The sequence below is a fragment of the Lissotriton vulgaris genome, chromosome 4_1, assembly GCF_964263255.1.
Source record: "Lissotriton vulgaris chromosome 4_1, aLisVul1.2, whole genome shotgun sequence".
NCBI lineage: Eukaryota > Metazoa > Chordata > Amphibia > Caudata > Salamandridae > Lissotriton > Lissotriton vulgaris.
Window position 1 is genome coordinate 1,129,218,488 of NC_141691.1, and position 20,693 is coordinate 1,129,239,180.

General features: G+C 44.1%; 1 protein-coding gene across 1 annotated transcript in view; it reads left to right on the forward strand.

The window, feature by feature from the left end:
- Window positions 1-4,292: 4,292 nt before the first annotated feature.
- EPB41L4B (erythrocyte membrane protein band 4.1 like 4B) overlaps window positions 4,293-20,693 on the forward strand; it is a 903,230-nt gene continuing 886,829 nt past the window's right edge. Inside the window, exon 1 of the mRNA XM_086965372.1 lies at window positions 4,293-4,898. Within this exon, the coding sequence (XP_086821498.1) occupies window positions 4,617-4,898 (282 nt within the window). The 5' untranslated portion in view covers window positions 4,293-4,616. The remainder of the gene's footprint in view (window positions 4,899-20,693) is intronic.

The following is a 20,693-nucleotide window of genomic DNA, read 5'->3' on the forward strand; positions in this document are numbered from 1 at the left end:
CTGGTCACTGTCCGGCTGGTTCTGGGGGCTTCTGACCACATGGGGATGGAAATTGTTGTTAATATTGGGTGGAGCGGCTGGTGCCATTTTCACCTGTTGCGTCCTTATACAATGTGGTCCGGCTTGTTGCTCCTATTGTGCTTCCAGGGTGACGACCATGTGCGTCCCGGCCCCAGTTCCCGCCAAGATTCAGATGCTCCAACAAGAGATTCAAGAACTAATGGCTATCGATGAGGAGGTTTTCCAAGATTAACGTTCCCTTTTTCCTTGACTACATCACGCTAAAAGGAGGGTTTGAGGAACCGGAATTGGTTTTCGGTTCTATGAAGCATATAATCGTTGTTTAAGAATTAGCACGATGTATCTAGATTAGTTACCACAAGTATGCAAACACTAACCTACACCTGAAATGCAGTAATTTAGGGTTCTAACATACACTGCATTGCACGCTTTACACTTGCTCGACTCGACCGACGCCATTTTGTGGCCTTGCTCGAAGTCTTACATTAGCAGACCTTATTCAAGCATTACACCGAAGTCGTTCTCCTGAGAAATAGCCCAACTGTTGCAAACTGCTGTCTCTGCTCGTCAGGCCTGTCAAGGTTATAGGTAGAAGGAGGAGGCCGGATAAGCACATTCCAGGGGGGTACGGGACGGACTCTCTCTGAGTCGGCAGAAGGGAGTCACCCATAGGACCTTGCTAATCTAGGATGAGCTAAACCAAGAGCGCTTTATCTCCCATATATGGTCTTTCCCTTTGCACCAACCTGTACCAACTTCTATTTTTCCATCTTAGGTAACGGTTTCGAAATGTAACAGTACATATGTGATGTTCTGACAATGTGCCAGCAGTCTTCTTGGCGAACCTCGTGGAGTTAGGTCGCCAAGGAGCTCCTCTGGCAGAGTTTGTTTGTTATAATAAACGATTGGACCTTCTACACTGCCAACCGACTGATTATTGGTAATGGGAATGGGACTAGTTGTAAGTATAACTCTAATTGGGTGATGATAAATATTTTTCGGTACTATATTTTTTGGTACTTCAAATACCTACAGTGGGAGTGGCTCTGAATGCCCAAAGAGTTTACAAATTGTCAACAGTAGTGGATCGGTTATCAACTGGTACTGCTGGAGGGTTCTTAATGGTCAATACCGAATTGGCTGCAATCAGATCAATGATATTACAAAATCGACTTGCTCTTGATACATTATTAGCAAAAGAGGGCGGAGTCTGTAGAATGTTGAAACTTGCACTTACATACCTGACAAAAGTGTTGAAATTAAAGGGTATGTAAGAAATATTACACATTTGGAAAAAGAGCTCAAACCACTGGCGGTTGATAGTGCATGGAAGAGACTTACTGATGGTCTCTCCTCCATAGGTAGTTGTCTTTCCAATGTAGGAAAAAGTTTTGTAGGTTGAATACTGATGCCAATGGTGGGAATAGGCCTACTGATTTTAGGGGTAATTTGTTGCAAATGTCGAAAGCACAAATAGGCATATACAGTAAATAAGAGAGAGAAAAGGAAAATATTGATGAGCTTGAATTAGAAGAGTTGAATGGAAATATATACAAGAAAGTGAAAAACTTTCACACAAATAATGAAAAGAAACAAAATAGAATGTTTGAAGAAATTGAGCTGGGTGAAATGTGAAAAGTTGGCATCTGTTTCATTAATTGGTGATGATACAAAATATCATCAAAGAGGGGATTGATGGTGCAAGGATTCGCACATAACACGACTTGCTTGAATTCAGTCCTCTTGACATAACGTTAATGTACTAATCAACATGTTTGTCTTATTAATATTGCATTACATGACATCTAAGTAAAGCTTGCATATGTGCTTTTACTAACGATAATCCGCTTGCATTAATATGGCCTCTGCTACGCGGTATTTCTTACTGCGCATGCGTCTGTCACACTCATGTGACATGACGTACTCTCTGCTTTTGGAGGGAATCTTTTGCTTCTGCGCACTAGAACTTAGATGGCTGCTCTATGTCCTCAAATGCAAGAGGTTTGCACCGCTGCTTATGCTAAGCTGTTTGTTCTGCTTAACTCTAATGCAATAGTTAAATATAAAATAATGGGAATAGAGTAGAGATAAGTGGTATACAGTGCATTCATTTATTCTTTGTTCTAAAACTGTTTCTTTTCTATTTCTCATATGTATCGAACTATGGGCCTGACATGTATTTCTGAACTCCATTTTTGGAGGAACTGCTACTGCGTAGAAAAGCTCAAGTCCATGAAGCACTGACCTTTGAAACCCTGACAACTCCTGACTTGCTAGAAGATGTTCATGGGAACGTCAACTCCTGACCCCTGTGAAGGAAGCTGAACCAAAATATGGACTACATTGTAATCATTATTGATGCATTCACTGCGGGGTGGAATAAAAGTGCATGGGAAAATAAATTGATGGGCGGGAACGCAAACATTAATATACATTCTGAAAGTTTGATTTTAGTATGGTGTGATGACCTCTTCTCTCTTCTTGTCCAATCAAAATTGGGGATCCTTACACTTGCAACATTGGGGGGTGGTACAATGCCCTGGAAAACAGTATAATTGGAGTAGGTTAGCTAGAGAAATTGTCCGACTTGTGCGAATAGCTGACCTGTCACTGACCCAACGCACGCAATAGGTGATCGGGAGCAGAGGTGCTGGTGGAGCCCTCTGTCAGAAGGCTCAAAACCAGATCGGGGTTTGAGAGCTGAAGTGCTGGCGAAGCACTTTGCCGGAGAAATCGATAACTTTTACCGGGTTCTGGCTGTTAGCTGCAGAGAGGGAGTAACGCAGGCGTTGCAACTTTAACTGCGGGTGCTGGTCTTAGCCCTTGGTGGTCCTGTCCTGATCCAATTTGGCTTTACCTGTCCTGATTCCGATCTGCACCTGCTTGCCTTTATGGTGCCTGCACTTTCGGGGTTCTGTCCTTTAAACTGACCCGTGGCCAGGGTTAGTTCTTCACACCATTCTAGGTCAATATTCAATGTGGGTATGTCATTGTATTGTTTCCTTCTCTCTCCCCACCCTCTTGTCAAATGCGTAAAGATTGCTTTAAAAAAACTCTGCATATTTTCATTCTAATCGTTATTTTCCTAATTGAGAATTTTCTATTATTCAATGCTTGGATTAGGACATTTTAAAGATTTTAGATAAAGAGCTTTAAACCTTTTCAGAGTTGTGGTTATTTTATGAGTGCAAATGTTCTTATTTAACCTATTATTCTAACACTTTTGATCCCTTAGGACTCTAGGTACCGATAACGAAGATTGGTAAGTCAATGGTATAGGTCCTAAATGAAAATAATAAATCACTGATTAGAGTAAGAGCACAGGTTACCTGATAAAAATCTCATCATATGCTGTTTATGGGCCCAGGTGAGTATGGTAATCTGAGTCGGGTGACCTGCGCGCTTATCACAAACAACCCCTGACACCCAGAAAAGGGCTTCGCGGGGGGAGGATGGGCCTTAGAACACAAGGGGTTAAGTTAAACTCCACTGGCTTTTATATATTCACATCAGAAAGTGGTTGAATAGAAATGAGCAAATAAAGCAAGTGGTTTTTTTGTGGTCGCTTTTTTTTGTATTTAACCCTGTATAAACTGTTGCCAAAAGAGATCAGGTTATTTAGTATAAAAATATAACTCTGTACCAAGAAAAAGTCCATAATCCGGTTGTTTTTTTCTGGGCGGATTTGAGTCCCTTTCCTATAAGTGTGTGGCAGGTGGTTGTGGGTGCACAGGTGCGCTGCTGCTTCTCGCCTCCTCTCTACGATAAACAAAGAGAGAGTCTAATTGGTGCGTTTGAGAAGTTTACAGAAGCAGATCGCGGGACCGATAATCTAAGGGTAAAAAATAGAAACAAATGCCACCTTAGAACGCAGTGTGTTTTGATTAATAAGGGTATAAAAGTCAGTTAACAAATAATTTTAGGTGAGGATTCGTAAAGTTGTATCACAGCGGGGCGCAGTGACTTCATTTTTTTTTCTTCAGAAGACACAGGTGGGCACTTCTCGTCTCAAGTGAGCGGAGATGCCCTCCTCTGCTGTGACAAGCTAAAGGAGACTAACTGAAGCTGCAGAGGGGCCAGAGAGGCTCTCCCCCGAAAACAAAGCATCGAGGGAAAACGACAAAAACATACAGGAAAGGAGGAAAGAACAGCCAGGGTTGCACGGGCAGGAGAGAGGAAGTTGTGCCGCAGCCAGGGCTCGGCGCTGCCGCAGGTTGAGCAGGGAGGAGGAGACGGCGAGAAGAGGAGGAGAGAGGAGGGAGAGCCCCGCGGACTCGCTCTGGCGCTCACACACCCCTCGGATCCCGAGCTGCGCCGAGCGTGGCTGGTCGGCGGGCGCTGTGACCGCGCTGCCCTTCCCCTGCAGGCGGCTCCCGCCCGGGCTCAGCGCTCCTGGGTGCTTCTGATTTTATGATCCCCGCTCGGTGGGGGTTGGACCTCTCTCTGTGCAGCCGCAGTTTCCTGGTACTTTTCTCCCTGCCTGGACTACGAGTCTGAGGTGACAGCGTTTTATTGCCCCGCAACTTGAGGCAGATAAGGAACCCACCCTTCAGCGGTCCCGGGGTGGCGGCGGAGCCGGCCTGGAGGAGGGGAGAATGCTCCGGTTCCTGCGGAGGACCTTTGGCCGCCGCTCCATGCAGCGCTACCGGGCAGCGCAGGCGGCGCCCCGCGCACACCGGGACGAGCCGGACGGCGGGGGCCGGGCGGGCTTCGGGCAGCACCGGCCGCAACACGCCGCTTCGGCTTCTTCGCTGCTGCAGCCGCCCGTGGTGAGCGGGGGCGCCCCCGTCCACATCCCGGCCGCCGGGGACGGCCGCTCTTCGCTCTGCTGCCGGGTGTTGCTGCTGGACGGGACGGACGTCAGCGTGGACCTGCCGGTGAGTGCCCCCTCAGCCCCCTGGGCTCGCTCAACAGGCTCGGCTGGGCAGAGAGTGAAGTTTCGCTTTCCCAGCAGTCGGGCAGGTACAGCAGGGTCCTCGCCCACCTGCAGGCTCCTCTCGAAACTTCCCCCTCCGTGGCCCTTCTCCCACTGTGTCCTCGTCCTTCCTTTTCTCTCCAGTATCGATACGTGCTCACTTTGCTTTTCCTTTCTGGCTCTTTCCTCACATTCAGTACATATTTTATTTTTCATCTTAATCTGCCTCCTCGCGTTCACCCTTGTATTGCTTTATGGACCACCACTTTCCCTTACCTAACGACTAAACTCCAAATCTGTTAACTTATTTTTCTCTACATTCATTTTTTTCGTAGCATCCCCAGTTCTATAATTCTCTTTAACCTTCATTTGCTACCACTTTTAGTTGTCTGTCTTCACTTTTTTCCCTGCTGCAGCATTTTCCCTCTAATTTCCTAGCTTTTCCCTTCTCCCTCGCAGGTGTATCAGTAGTGTCCCCTGTCTGTATTTGGCATTATTGTTGGGCTCTGCTGGTTGCGCTCTGTACTTGGCTGGAGAAAGGTTCTTGAAACCTAAAAAGGGGCGGGGGAGTGTTGCATTTGTACACAGACTTCTAGGGTGTGTTTGTGTTAGTGGAGGCAGGTCAGCCTGAAACACTACCTGGCCGCAGTTTCGGTGTACAGTAGTAAATCGTAAAGTGCAACTCTTCCCTTTCTGTATAGGGTATGCGGGTGTGAGGATGCTGCTACTATACCCCCAAAAGCCACGTTTACGTCGTGTGTGTCTGTGGCCCATGTTGGATGGGGTCCTTTCAGTGTTCTTTTTTGGTTTGTCTGTTTCTCGGGGTGATGTAGCAATGGAGGGAGGTGTGGGAAAACCAGATTAGCCTGGCTTCAGAGAGCAAGGAAGGAGCTCAAATCCGGGCGCGTGGCAGAAAATGATACGCCTTTCGGTTCCTTCCAGCCTTAGAGCTCAGACAGCTACGAATACGGTGCACGCATCTCGAAAACAATGCGCACTCGTTTTTGCTGCAGGCATAGATTTCCTGGCAACATCACCATGGCTCCTGCTTCGCAAGCCGCGCGAAACACAGGGCATGAATTGTGAGAGCGGAGGCAACACCGAGGCAGGGCTGTACCTTTAACAACCGAGGTGGGGCCCTGGGAACCTACGGTACGCGGAAGTTGTGTGGGGGAGCTTTCTGTGTTGGAAGCTCCTGCACACAACAGGCAGTGGCGCAGCAGGTGTGCCATGGGCCCTGGTACATGGGAGCAAAATGCTCTTCCTGTGCAATACGTGGTTAGTAAAAGTTTCTGCCCATAGTCTATCTGGGTACCTACCTTCTCGTGCTTATGTAAGTGTTCCAATCCCAGGTGTGGACATTGCACTGCAGCTCAAACACGCCAACCAATGCGTAAACCTTATGTTATCTGATCACCCCCACATTCTAGTGTGTGAAAGCCCCGTCCTGCTACACAACAGAGCGCACCAGAGTGTCGCTATGCCAACACACAGATGGATCGTCAAGGCGTAGGCTCGAAGTGCCTTCCGGTTAATGAAATGTGACAGACAGATGTTTAGCGATATTCTGTTCGCGTGACGTGCTTTTTGTTGCAGTTCGTGAGTGGGTATTGATTGATTGGGTGGTGGCGGGCGATTTACCCTCCGGATGTGCACATGGGTTTGTTTACTTTAATTATGCGATGAATGTGCACACAAGCACACCCGATTGCAGTTATATACACAATCCCGCTACAGGAAGGTGGCAGAACTTGTGAAGTTAAAATAACCGTCTAGAAGTTGCCTTTGCCTCCCAAGTGAGCTCCTTCGACACTATTATGTTTACTTTGTTCAAATCCAACCGAAAGAACGTGACAGAAGCCTTCAGCAGGAGCTTGACAAGTGAGACGCATCAAAAGTCTATAAATTCATAATTATTCCAGGAAAAAAAAGTCTCACTACTTCGTGAATGCACCCATCTTGTGGATTGTTGTATAAAAGTCTTGTGTGGGTTGAAGCACATTTTCAACTGCAGAATGTATCAAGGTGACGGGTGCATATGCCACACTCTTAAACCACCATACCAATTAATATCCTCTGTTTAAACACGAAAAACGCGTTCTACTACTCCTGGCACACGACGTCATTCGCATAAGGACTGAAAGTAAGAGTCGGGGCGTGATTTAGGTTACAGAAATTGGTAGCAAAGCCATGTGGATGGTGCATAAAAGACGAGGCGCATCGTCTCTTTATTTTATTTTTTTTGAGGGGGGGGGGGGGGGGGGGACTTGTACTCATGTACAATTTGTTCCGGTTTGATGTATTTTATTTGGTATGCACACTAGGTTCTGTCCAACTGGACCCGTCACCTTATTTTTACCGAGCACACAAAGCAAGACTCTGTCTCTTCATGCCTTGCATACTAAGCTGTTTTGGGTGATAATGATGGTAAATTCACGATTGGTGATTAGATTAAGTAGACTTGATAACCACATTCCCCTGCTAAATCTGCTGGAGGCCCACCAGCGTTTGCTTTGCAGCAGCAACCAGTATTTCACCTGAGGCAGCTGCCGGGCGTCGTGTTTTGATATCTCTGGGCCACCGTTGTGGAGCGTTTGGTTGGAACGACTGTGGGGTCATTGAACTGTGGCACAGGGGGAGGGGCTGCAAAAGGGCCACGTAAGATATGCCTCTTTCGATTGGGAGCTCTGATAGTCGCTGGCCTCTGAGTGGCCTATCTTGCTGCAGCCAATGCGCATCTTGTTGCGACGGGACACCTTGTGCTTTCATTTATGACTACTTTTTAAAAATTTAAGTGACGAAATATGATCCTTGGAGCTTCTTGCAGGCATGTCAAGACTGAGGTGTTGACAAGTTCTCGATTTATATACTTGGAGTAATGGTGTGGAAAAAATGATTCCATAATTTAAGAAGTTTCAGTCGTTTATAGTCACCTAGTTTGTATTCAACTTGATTGGCAAGAACACTTTTAGCAAGCTTCTTAAAGTTAGTAGAAGGCAAAAGAGTAATATCAGTGCATCATTCATTTTAGTTTATACACAGTTTTCATGTACATATAGTTTGGTAGGCATGCTGTAATTATATCGTGGGTTCCATTTAGTGCACATTGCATGGTAAAATATACAGGTAACTGTATTAGGGGTTCATTACTAGTCCCACAGTAAACTGATGTAGTGATACTGCACCCAGAATTGTTGATGCATCAGGTCACTTTTAAGTAGTGTTGTTTTACTTAATCATTCTGACTGTCACACCAAGGAGTGGGGAATAACCCATTAATAGAGCTAGTTATTCCCAGTTCCGTGTTGCAAAGCTTGAAATATTGCTGCTTGCCCTCGCACGAACTTGGGCATGTACTCCAGAGTGAAATTTATGCTTGGGGGGCGGGGGGGGGGGTGTGCAAAATTTGGGGGACACTTGGAGTACACACCCCAATGTGCCTTCTCGCAAAACTCTAAATAGCCACCGCATGAGTGTGCTAGTTGGTGTGATTTATTTTTTCATACCTTGTAATATCCAACTCCACTGGGTCAGAATTTAATAAATCCCACTCAATTATGAGTTTTTGGCAAATAACATGCACATTTTGGTTTTCCCAGCACTACAATCCCCTTGTTGCAGTAAATATAGGTCATTTCCACCCCTAATAAATATCAGCAAGTTTACAAGCATTTTGTAGCTCTCCAGTTATCAAAACAGAGGCTCTTCGGGCCAAGATTTGAGCCAAGAAAAAATGCATCACGGCCTAATGGCGCTAACAACAATGGCATACAATGTATTGATTGATGCTATGAGTTGTCTTTTAAGATGCTTTGTTTATTCTTCACCTCACCGCTCTCTAGAGAGCCCATTCCGGGTCTTAGGACCCATGATTGTGAATGCTTTTCCTGCTACTCTATTTATTTGAAGGTACAGAGGCATGCACCTGATTTGACAACGTGGATCCTATTTATTGAAGACATGCTTGGGTGATATGCACTTTTTAGTTGTTCATGGTTTAGCTAGACTGTTTTGTGAGCATTTGGATGATTGTCAAGGCAGTCTTTGTCTTTGAGATATCCCTTTTAAAATGGGGCATTTGTTTGTGCCAGTCTGGCAAGGATTTCACAATATAACACACTTTTTTTTCTCTTGAAACGCTGGACGTTTCAAGAGAAAAAAAAGTGATATACTGACATAGTTGGAGGCAACGTAAGGGCACGCAAGAACTTATAAGCCCTTTTGCTGTTTTTGTAGAATTTGCTCATTTACAAACAGATATATTGGAACTCTGACCCATCAATCAAACATTTAAACAGATCAGCTCTTACAAAACACGAGTGACAATGTTTCAAAATAAAGCAAGTAAAGTGCAGCATTTACCTTCTAATGTGGCAAATGCACGCCTTACTATTAAAGTAGATTTGGGTGTATTCAATGTTTATAACATTTTCCCAGCTGTAACAAAGCTCCCACTATATTCCCATCCTTAATTGAAAAATGTTTACATATATCATGAAATCCTAATTTCATTAGAGATGTGCTGTGAGTAGTTTAGTATGTCTCCGTTTGTTTTGCGTTGCCGATAATAAAACATTTGGGTAATGTAATCAGTAAGTTGAGTTTTGTTCAACTTTTGTACATAAACTCCTGAAAAATGTTTCCCAAATATTTTTGCAGAAAACCGGGCACATTGAGAGGGTCTCGCACCCCGGAACTGGGTACACCCCAATGTTACCTTAATGGGTAGATGCATTTAGTTGGCATATGCACACACGTTCACACACGGTTCACCCGCAGTTCGATGCCTGGCTAAACATGGCCTCCGACTTAAGGGAGCTTTGAAGGCCACACTGGGTTTAAGTGCTTGCCCACACTGCACCTGTTTTAGCAAGAGCCATCGTGCCCCTCCCCACTTCAAGGGTAAAGGTAGGATGCCTCTGCTCAGTTAATGACAGCCCTCCCCTCTTGTTACTGTCTGTGCTGGGGCAACTGCATCAGGAGTCAGGAAACCCAACATGGTGAAGCGCGCCTCCTACCTGTGCAAGCATCCCAAAGACCGCTTGCACCCTCCCTCAAAGCGGCCTGGGAGAGTAAATGTTGGCCACCTCTCTGATGCCAACCTGGGTCAAAGGTCTCTTTCTTATCCATGTGCTTGCTTCAGCACTATGGAACCTTATATAAGGGCAAAGGTGTGCCTTCATTTGCATGTGGGCGTGGCTCCACACAGACGAGAACCTCACTTTGCCTTTGCCTGCATGCTAACATTATGCCAGAACAAACATTCTTGCTGAATGTGCCACAAATGTGTCTACATAAATCTCCTCTTGTAACCTCAAAGCCCCCTACAAGCACTATTTGAATGTAAAAAAACTCAAGCTTCTCTTCCGGTTACTGTAGTAAACTCGCCCCTACTGCTACCCTGCAGCATTCAGATCAGTAGATTTAAACTTTTGAAGATTTTGCCCTTGAGTTAGCTCTCCTGTTTGGGATTTTTTTAATGCAGTTTACGAATCTCAGTGCTTAGTGACACCTTTTGTCAAGCTTGCCAGTAGCAGATACGTTTCTGTTCATCAAAGTGATCCATTCCCTTCTGGTAAATAGATTAGATGAGAGGGACCCTGCCATGGAATTCACCCCTCGCTCTTGAACATCTTAAACAGAAGGGTACATTAACTCTTTCTTTTCCGTCGCATGCAGTAGAGGCCTTGATGATTTGGCATCACCCTTAGTCATAGGTATCGACATTGAAACCACCAGGGCCATGTGTTGAGGTGTAGGACCATGCCAGTAATGGTGTATGACTTTTTAAATTATAGGCACAGAATTCTGATTTTCACACTACAGAAACGTGTGAAGAAGTTCATTGGTAGACATTTTACACTATTTTGCAATGTTAATTTTCATCCAGAGCAGGTTGTCTTGCAGGAGAGTGATTCGGACAGAAAGAGACATTCCCTTCACGAGGCAGTACTGTTATACATATCTTGTGTGGCTTTGAACGCAAGGTCGTATTCTAGATGGAATAAATTTTCGATGCAGGAAAACCTAATTTTTGAAAGTCGTGTACATCTCACACTTGGTATGTCTCTCAATATTGGGTCACTGTCCTGGACCTCAGAGTCCACGACAGAACAGGTTCCCTGCAGATCTCGATCGACAGTATCGGTCTAAACCTCTACAGGACGACTCCATTGGGCATTAGCGGCAAAAAGCTAGCTGATTCATTAAGAGGGAATCACCCTCGCACACATAGACCACCTTAGCGAGTGCTTCCCATTTTTCAAATTACACACTCACTTAATAGTATATATTGCACCTCACTTATTTATTGGTCCTGAGGAAAGCCAGATTTAATCATAAAGGCCTGGCTGAAACATGTAGACCACACCAGGATGCAGGAGGCCCTAATTGATACTCCTACCACATCCACCAGCCTTTCTAATGCTAACCGGGGCCCAGTTATTAAAGTTTAATTTACCCTCGGGTCCTGGGACCACTGTATAGCTTTTAACCTTCACTTTCACGTCACTACACTGCACTATCAGTAACATACCTGCTCCGCTGTATCCATGCATTGAAACACATCCGGGACACACTCGATGTCACTGGGTGGGCCCGATGATGAAGCATGCCACCAACCAGGTTGGTGGGTGAGGGCTTCGTGAACAAACAGAATGATTTGTACCTTGCCATACAGTTTGTAGTCAAGTGTGAAACTTCACAAATAGGCTAGTTCTTATTGATTATACATATAACCGTGGGGATACGGACCAGCTACCTAGTCCTCTCTCTCTCCTTTGATAATGACGCACTTCTAAGGACAACACTCCGAACATAGTTTGGAGTTAATGACACTCCAAAGGTAAACCTTGTGCATAGGTTAGAGTTACATGGTTCACAAAAATATCAAATACTCAGAAATGCTTTCATTTGGAAATACTGTTCATTCTGAGAAACACTGAATTACGTATTTAGTCTCTAAGCAATCAGATCAAATGACAAGGTTGAATGGAGGGGTCCAGAGTAGGAATACACAAGAAGCACTGGAGGAAATCTCAGGGATTTTAGGCCATTGCTTAATTTGAGACGGTGAGTTCAGATGGGGCACACTGGCTCTTATGTTTGGGGTATAGCACACAGAAAAGAAGGGGGTAGAGGTTACTTTCCCACCCCGTCCTCCCCAGTCGTAATCACTATCACACAAAAAAGAGGTAGGAAAACAACTTTCGGTGCGGCATGTGCTCAGTGAGTCTAACTGCCCCCACTCACAAGTTTGTGACATGCTTTATCATTGGGCTTGCTAACTGACAATCTTGCGCAGTCCAGCGCCTGGGGCGGAGCATAAGGGAGGGGAAGACAATACAAACAAAAAGTTGAAGGATCACCAAAGTTAATGGAGCTTGTGGAAGTTAAAACTAACTAGGGTGTGTCCTTAATTAATTTTATTTTCATTCCTGGCCACCTGGCCAGGATTAAAAACGTAAAGGATGGTGGTGATGGGTACAAGTTAGGATCCCTTCACCCCTCCTTACTGCAAATGTGCCTTGTTTTTAGGGACCAGTGCTTATTTTTCCGAATCAGACTTTAATTGGAGGAAAAGGGAAAAAAGCACACCTGGGTAAGTAGGAGGAAGAGAGACTGAAAAACAGTGACAAATGGAGAAAGCATGCATGGAAAAGAACCTGAAAGAGTGAGCTAAAGGAGCAGGGAGTGTCTGGTGGTGGATGAAAGAGGCTTCAAGTGAAATCAAGGCTATGCAGCCGTGGTATTCAGCACTGTCGAAATTCACTAGCACTGGACAGGGCTGCTGACCAAAATAAATGAAGTACTGTGCAGGCTCCCATGCATTTAATGGGACTTTGGAACCGACTTTATTTAGGGATTGCAGGCTCCCATGTATTATAGAACGTTTCAGCCATTCTGTACCCTGATCCCCATCCCCACGAGTGTCTGGATTCGTCATTTATGCATGGATAGATTTAGTGTCTGTTAAGTAACCTCTACCGTTTGCACAGAATGCCTCTTAACATTTACTTTATGACGCAAGAACTTCAGAAATCCCAGTGTCGCACCCAGTTTCTCACTATGTCTCAGTGAGCCCTTCTAAAATAGTTCCCAAGGGAGGGTAGCGTTGAAAGGAGTGGAAAAATGTTGGCATAGGCGCGGGCGTTTATTTAATTTAGGATTGACGCAAGTAGCAAAATATGTTGTCCAGGCCTGTTAGGACGGGCATGTGAGCATCTCTCTGATGCATAGGTTGTGTGAATGTATAGTCTGAGCATCTAATTACTCATTCAGCACTCTGTAGGTGGAGTCATCTGTTCATCTGCACTGTATGCTTTAAGTGCTGTGTTTAAATCTATAGCTAGGTAGGGTATGAGGGAGGCCTACTGCATTGGTCGTCGTAATAATTCATAATAACGAAGGTCCCAATTGTTGATAAATATCGAGCAATCTGCCAAGTCATGGAACAGCATGAAAGTGTGTGTGTTGTTGCTTTTTGGATTGGAATGCAGCATGTGTGTGCTTGTGTTCACCCTAAAACAGGTCCGTCTTCTTTACTTTTTTTTCCCTTCCTTGAGATTATGAATTCGTTTTTGTTCTCATCCTCAGTAGACCGAGTGTATGTGTGTTTGTTTCCTTGCATCACATGTTCTTCGCTGTCTCTCCTCGATGAAACCAATGAGGAGGAAACCCTTCCCATGGATTTTAACATTTTAAACAGCAAGGTCCAAGGATTCGTTTCTACCTGCAGTGGCTATAATATGCGGTATAAAGACTTTTTCAAACATGTAACCACTTTATATTCGTATTTTTCTTTATATATAAATGAGCAAACACGTGAGAAACCAGTATTCTTTATACAAGTTCATTATATCCATCATCATATTAACCGAATATAAAATTCAAGCAAAATAAATATAACATGAGATAATTGCAGACAGTCTTTCTACAGATGACCCTTTTGTATCATATTTCTCAAAATGACCCCAAATTTGCCGTATGTGGCTTAGAATACCATTAAAATGAAACTATATGGGTTGTGTAGTGTTGGCACATCACCTCGCTACCTCAGCAGCTGCAGTCACTCAGTCGGCATGGGGACCCCCTGGAAACCACCCAATAAATGCGATGAAACCTGCAGGTCTGATCTGGGGCCTCACTTGTATCGGTCTTCAGTGGAATGCTTAAGCGCTGTCTTAGCTATGCATAGCGGGGCCCAGCACCATTTTGTGTGTGTGTGTGTTTGTGGAAGGGGGTGGGGCATTGGTTGTCATCGAGGATGTCTCCAGGCATTCTCTCTCAATGAGTTCCAAAGCTGTGGTCCCAGAAGACTGCCCGTTCTGCCGTTGTTCCTCTTCTGCTGATCGCGCAATAAATACATTCCACACTGATGTAAAAGGCCATTTATGAGGACAGGCAGTATTTTTAAACTTTAATCTAAACATCAATTTAAAATTAACAGTCCCCAAAACCAACCTTTCATTCACCTCGTCCAAACACCCCTCACTGTTGCCGTTCACTTCCCAATCCACTCTGTGCATCTTCCAACTCCCCATACCTCCTCACTTATCTTTCAACATCCTCTCTTGAATCTCCCGTTGACGCACTCTTGCATCCAGCACCCCCATCATCCTCCTGTTTCTCCCCCAGCCTTCCAAAATACTGCCAACCCCCGGCCTAACACAACCCGTCCTAAACTGGCACGCCTTACCTACTCAGCACCTTGCCCTCAGAACTTGTAGGGTGGGTGGTCAAATACCTTTTCCCTCCCCAGTGGTGTTGGGCGCAGGAAGATGATGATTAACCACTTCCTGGCCCTTATAACAACTCCCCAGCGACCCCACTCCTAATCCCACCCTCTAACCCCTAAACTCCGATGTCCTTCCTGTCCTGCACCAATAACCCAGGGGAAGACTGGTCTGTGGCCTGATTTCCCCCGGGGCCGCATTCTGGTGTCAGTAAGTCTGGTGTGATGTCCTCCTGACATGCTTTGAATATAACATAGAGTATATTACTACCTATTCCACACAGAGACTGCATAGCTCATTCATAGTGCTGCGATGCAAGCTTTTTCTCTGGCTTCCGAGAGAGGCTTAAAAAACAGTTATGTTGATATATCTAGAGCGCCGCCCACTGCTTCTACACTTTTATTTGACTACCAGTTTCATCATGAAATAGTATTTATGCTGCATCTTAAAATTAGCTGCGTTAAAAATATTGCATACAAACATTTATTAAGTATAATAAAAACAGATTATTTACACATGCCCATTAGATAACCAGATAGTATTCGCGCATCTATCATAACTTATGAATTGCATAGGTAGATGTATAATAGAAATCGTACAGTCGATCTAATCGGAGAATGAAAAGTAAACTCATGAGTTAATAAATGTTCCTCATGTTCTAGGGCGATGTTGTCTCTTATTTACACATTTGAAAACGTTAATTTTGGAATAAAACATTAATGTTGAGTCATGAAGCTGGATGTAAGAATCCAGTGCGTATGTAGTTGTTCTATTCAAGTGCAGGTGTTATTTTGACATTGCATAGATCCAGATTTCTGTCAGTCTCACAATTCCACTAGAATATCGTGTATCACGTAGTTTTTGGAGTGTCCAGGCATTAGGAAGAATATGAAGTCTTCAGTTGGATTTACCTAAAATGTAGTGAATCATTATACACAAGTGAAAAATTGTATTATTAAGACTCGAAAATGAAAGTAGGATATCAAAAAATATCACTTTATTAAGGTGAAGTCTGAGGGCATGCAAAACATATCATTTAAAATTGGGATAAGCCCAACTTTTATCCTCAGTGGGGGATTTATAAACGAAAGTTCTTGGTTTTATAATTTAACATCAAAATTACTAACTCAATGCACTTAAAGTCTACATACCCTAGTGGAGTTGCAGTCTAAAATCTGCAAATTTAAGTAAAGGACACATATTTACTGGGTTAGGTTTACTTTCTAATGAAATAATATGTGGAGGCACACCCCAACTTTTCAGAAGACCAACACGCATCTCAAGTAAAGACCTGTAATTCTAGTTGATTTGTCTAGCAGTATGAACTGCAATGTATTTTGCCAGTGTGAAAACCTATCCCGCTGGGGTCCACATGTCCCTAGATGTAAAACGTTGGTTTTGACAATTGTCCCCACATATCTTGATTGTGTACAGGGGTCTTAGGCCAGCATCTGAATAGCTTGAAAAGGAGCATCCAGACCAGTGGTGACTATGCTTACGTAGTTGGTAACCGCGAAGGTCTTTATTGAAATCCAAAAGCTCTATCGGGAAAATATCTGAGCACTTAGGCGGGCGTCTACCAAAGAGCTAAAAAGCACATAGAAAAAAAATAGAAAGCAGCATGCTGGTCCCCATCAGTGCTCTTCATACCATCCTGACCTAGTATCATCCCTCATATGCTTGCCACTAGGGAACCATATAGTGCAAGTATTAAAAACACAGATCGCTTTAAACTTGTCCTTTATGCAAGTGACACCCAAAGCTATCGCCTCACCTCTATCAGATGCCTTCTCAGCATCTAGTGAAATCTGGCAACTGAAGACGCTGCAAACTGAGCTATATCGAGAATGATTATAGCTATTAAGATAAGAAGTGGTGTCCTGAGTACATGTACTCATGCTAGAAAAAGTTCTACTCTTTCCCTTCACTCAAACGGGCACACATTATTTATTCCTAGAGGTTGTTTAGTTTTTAATAATACGTTTTCAAAGTTGTTACGTATCTCCCTCTTCACTCTTCTGGTCTGCATGCATTTGGACTATGGAAGAAAGGAGTACAATATTTCTAGAACACAAGGTAGTGGGTGTACAAAGTGGTTGCAGTTGTAACAAGCATTTATTTATAGATCCATAACTTTCATCTAAAATCTCACTTCTGATCATTATGCTTAGTCTCTACAAAATGTTTTCTTGCAGCAAAAAAAGTTTGAGTAGACACCAATGTATATCAAGCCACTGACTTCAACAGGTCGTACATTTTTTACACTGTGCACAAAACAGGCGAGACAAATAGTAATAACACCATACTATATGAATTCAAGAAGGAGAAAATAAAATGTGGATTAAAATCCTAGAGAGTGTGTATGCTAGGGAGATCATTCACAAAGCTGAGGCACAAACTGATCTCCTAGAAAGAGCATTCTAAAGAAGGTGGTTTAGGAAAACTAAGAAGACTGATTTTGGTGACCAACTCAAGAAACCAGTTTTCTTATTTGCAGAAACCAAATGCATCTGTGTTTTGATTGTTCTTACATCTTTTCTTGTTCAAGGCAGATGGAGGTGTTTCAATTGCCGAGAACTGTATCTTTGTTAATGTTTAGCTTACCAGCTTTGGGGAAATTGTGGGCTTTAAATAATTCAATAATGGTTGTTGGTTTAGGTTATTATCCTTGAGTGAAGTTTGTGTTTTTTACTACCTGGTACAGACTACTGACCGTCAACAAGGAGTTAATGAAACTGATGGCGCAAATATGGCCCATGGGTCTGTAGAGCTGTCCCCTCTAACAGAGGTACTTAAACGAGATTAGAGCGTCTTCCAGGGTCCTGATGTGGAATAAAGTCCTAGAATTCCTAATGTACTGGTTTAGAAACAACCTCCAGAAACTGTCAAACTTTTCCCAGAAGTATAATTTTGTGGTGCTCATTGTAAGGCACTTAGGCTTAATACAGCTGCATCTTTCTAATACAGGTGTCACAGCATTACATTGGTTGTGTGTGACAGAGTGAGTGACACTTTTATATGTCAGACCCAAAATGGAAGCCATCTTCTTGTAAACACAATGAAAGACGCAATAGGATGATGGAGATAGTGTCATTGAAATACTCCTAGTGTTCTGTATTGGAAAGTCTGGTTGACTGAATCAGTTCCATGTTATGGTCACCTCTTTAAATGAAGTTACTCATTCTCTTATTTAGAAAAGGTCTGGCCCTGGTTACTTTCAAAAGTGCTTACAGTGCCTATCTGGGTTAGGTTAGCCTGTTACCTTACACAGCTAAAGCTCTTCTGTCAGGTTTTATTCAGGATCTGGTTCTAGACTAAAGCACTACACTCCCATTATATGAACATGTGCTTGGGGTGAGTGTCCATCTGCTTTCACTACTGCACTCACTTCAGTCGTGTGCAAGAGGCAGTTTTGGATCTCGCAGCATGAGGCAGTATGTCAGCCCACGTCAGCTTTATGCTACCTTCACTGCAAGGGACAGCTTATGAAGAATGGTCCCCACTGAGTGATAATCCATATTGGTCCAACACGATAGCCAAACAGGCCAGAATGGCCACCCTGCCACTCCGCTGTTCCATGTGGGCTGTAGGCTTTGGGGTTGCTTTCACAGCTGGATGGCTGCAGTCATCCATCCGCGAGCCACCATGCCTCTCTTATGGCTGTGACTTCCTTCTGCGTGGGAATGGTTTAAACATTTTTAGTTCTTGCAGACCTGCGTTGCAGCCCGCATGCGTTGCTCGCTCTGTGAGGCTTATTGTGATCAAGGAGAATTCAGAAGGTGACTTGAAACTTCGCCCATCAATCCCATTGGTCAGCGTTATCCTTTATGCAAACCGCTGGCCTCTGACTGAAAGCGGGGCCTTTTTGTTATCGCCCTGTCTCCTTCTGCGACGGCCCATCCAGACTTGATTGTGTACTCGCGGACATTACACGGTGGGCTTTATCTGGTGGGTGAGCACTATTTTGTTTCACTTGTCTTTGTTAAAGGCAGCCGCGTGTTTACTTTTGCATCGCGCTTTCACTTAATTTAAGGTGAAAGCTCGATGCAAATATAACACGCGGCTGCCTTTCCACAATGGCGAGTGCTTGTTATGTTCCTGCATTACTCGTCTTTGTTAAAGGCAGCTGCGTGTTTATTTTTGCATCGCGCTTTCACTTAAAGTGAAAGCGCGATGCAAATATAAACACGTAGCTGCTTTTCCGCAATGGCGAGCGCTTGTTGTATATTTAATCACTTTTCTTTAGGTTTTTCTGTAGCTTGGACATAATCAAGGAGAACGCTAGAGCGTGTTACAGAGATTGCATGAAGATATCACATTTGCTGTATATTTTTACAGTGTCATCAGAGAGTTAGCATTGCATAAGAGCACAAGAAGGTCAGAACATCTGTAGATGTATAATTACAGTGGCCAGTACTGTAATAAAGTACGTGGATTAGAAAAAGATGTATACACTATAGCACAAGGGATGCAAACCCTGCACTAGAAAAACGTCATGCGACAGAATTCCTGTCTAGGAGGAGAGTGTGCTGGCGTAGACCGCAGGAAGAAAGGTTGGACCAGAGTCCATTCCTCAAGATGAGGTGACCTTATATATAAATTATTTATTTGACCTAAATGCGGTGCATGTGTAAAAGAAGTGACAAGTATATCGGGTATGTATCCAAGCAAAGACCATTCTCTCTCTAACCAATATAATCCACAGGGAACGTCCATCAATTAATACATTCATCATTAAATCGCCCCTCGGAACGCAACTAGCCTTTTACACTTGAGAGCCGCGAATGCGCCAAGTTAAAGGAGCTTCGGGCACTAATTTATTTAGCACAACACCGTGCACACAAAGGCACGATTGAAGTGCGACTCAGAGCTCTGGCTGTAATTGTCCCCACCGTTACTTACTTGTGAATTTGGAGCGCCTCTTGCCCAGCCCACTCTGGCATACTTTGCCTCCTAGAAAAAGTCCATAATAAATGTCTCCAACAAACTTGTGCAGCTCCCGTTCGGAGGCGTTGACCAGGTCTACTCCCGTCTGACATAGGATTTTCCCAGTCCTCCACTTTTGGGTTCCCAGAGCAACAGTTAGGATCAGAAAAAAGGCAAAACTTAAGCCATAACCAAGAAAACATGGTCTTTTTGAAATAGCCCGTCATCCTAGGCGTTTCAGGAGATCATGTTCAGAGCTGCTGTGGACCAAAGATGTTCGTGAACACTACAGCGTTGCTGAGCGCGACAAACGCAAGGTGCCAGTTCCTGATAATATGACGTTTTTATTTTTTTATTTTTTAAATCTTTTTATTGCTTTAAAAACAAGGAAAAGGAATAGACATATCTGGTGCCATACATTCAAAAAGTAATAATAGCCGAATCGGTACAAAAACAGGATAAACACGATGCGATAAGGGAGTAGCTGAGATGCCTGTGCTGATAATTACAAAACAGGATTTACGACATTTCAATCTACCACCCAACTCGGGCGCTAATCCTCAGAACCCACCCACCCATAGAATCAGGATAGTAAAAGAAGCACGTTCACCAGATACTAGAATATATACAAGTACAGGTTAATTCCCATTATTATTGAAGAGAACCTGAAAGAGAGAGGGGAAAAATAAATCATAAGAACTAAAGCTAAAACAAAACAAAACAATAGACCCATCCCCCCACCCTGCACCCCTGCATATGGCTATCGCCTAACCCCAACTAGTAGTGTGCCTGTCCCCCCAACTAACTAGGTTCTAAATGTAGAAAAGAAAATGGAGGAGGAGAGTTTCATACAGGCTCCCGGTCTCCCTCCCCTCCCCCCCCCCCCTCTCCCCCCCCCCCCGGCCAGCAACGAACAACCCCTGTAAAAACCAAAAAGCAGCCAGAAGTTATAGACCGAGCTAAACAGGGGAGACGTTAAACACCGCCCAACATTCCGCTAAATCATGGTAACAGATCCCGTGGCCTCTAAAGCCCCGAAGTCAGACCCAGGGAGACAATCTCATCCTTGGCCCTTCCGATTCCTCAAGTTAACTCTG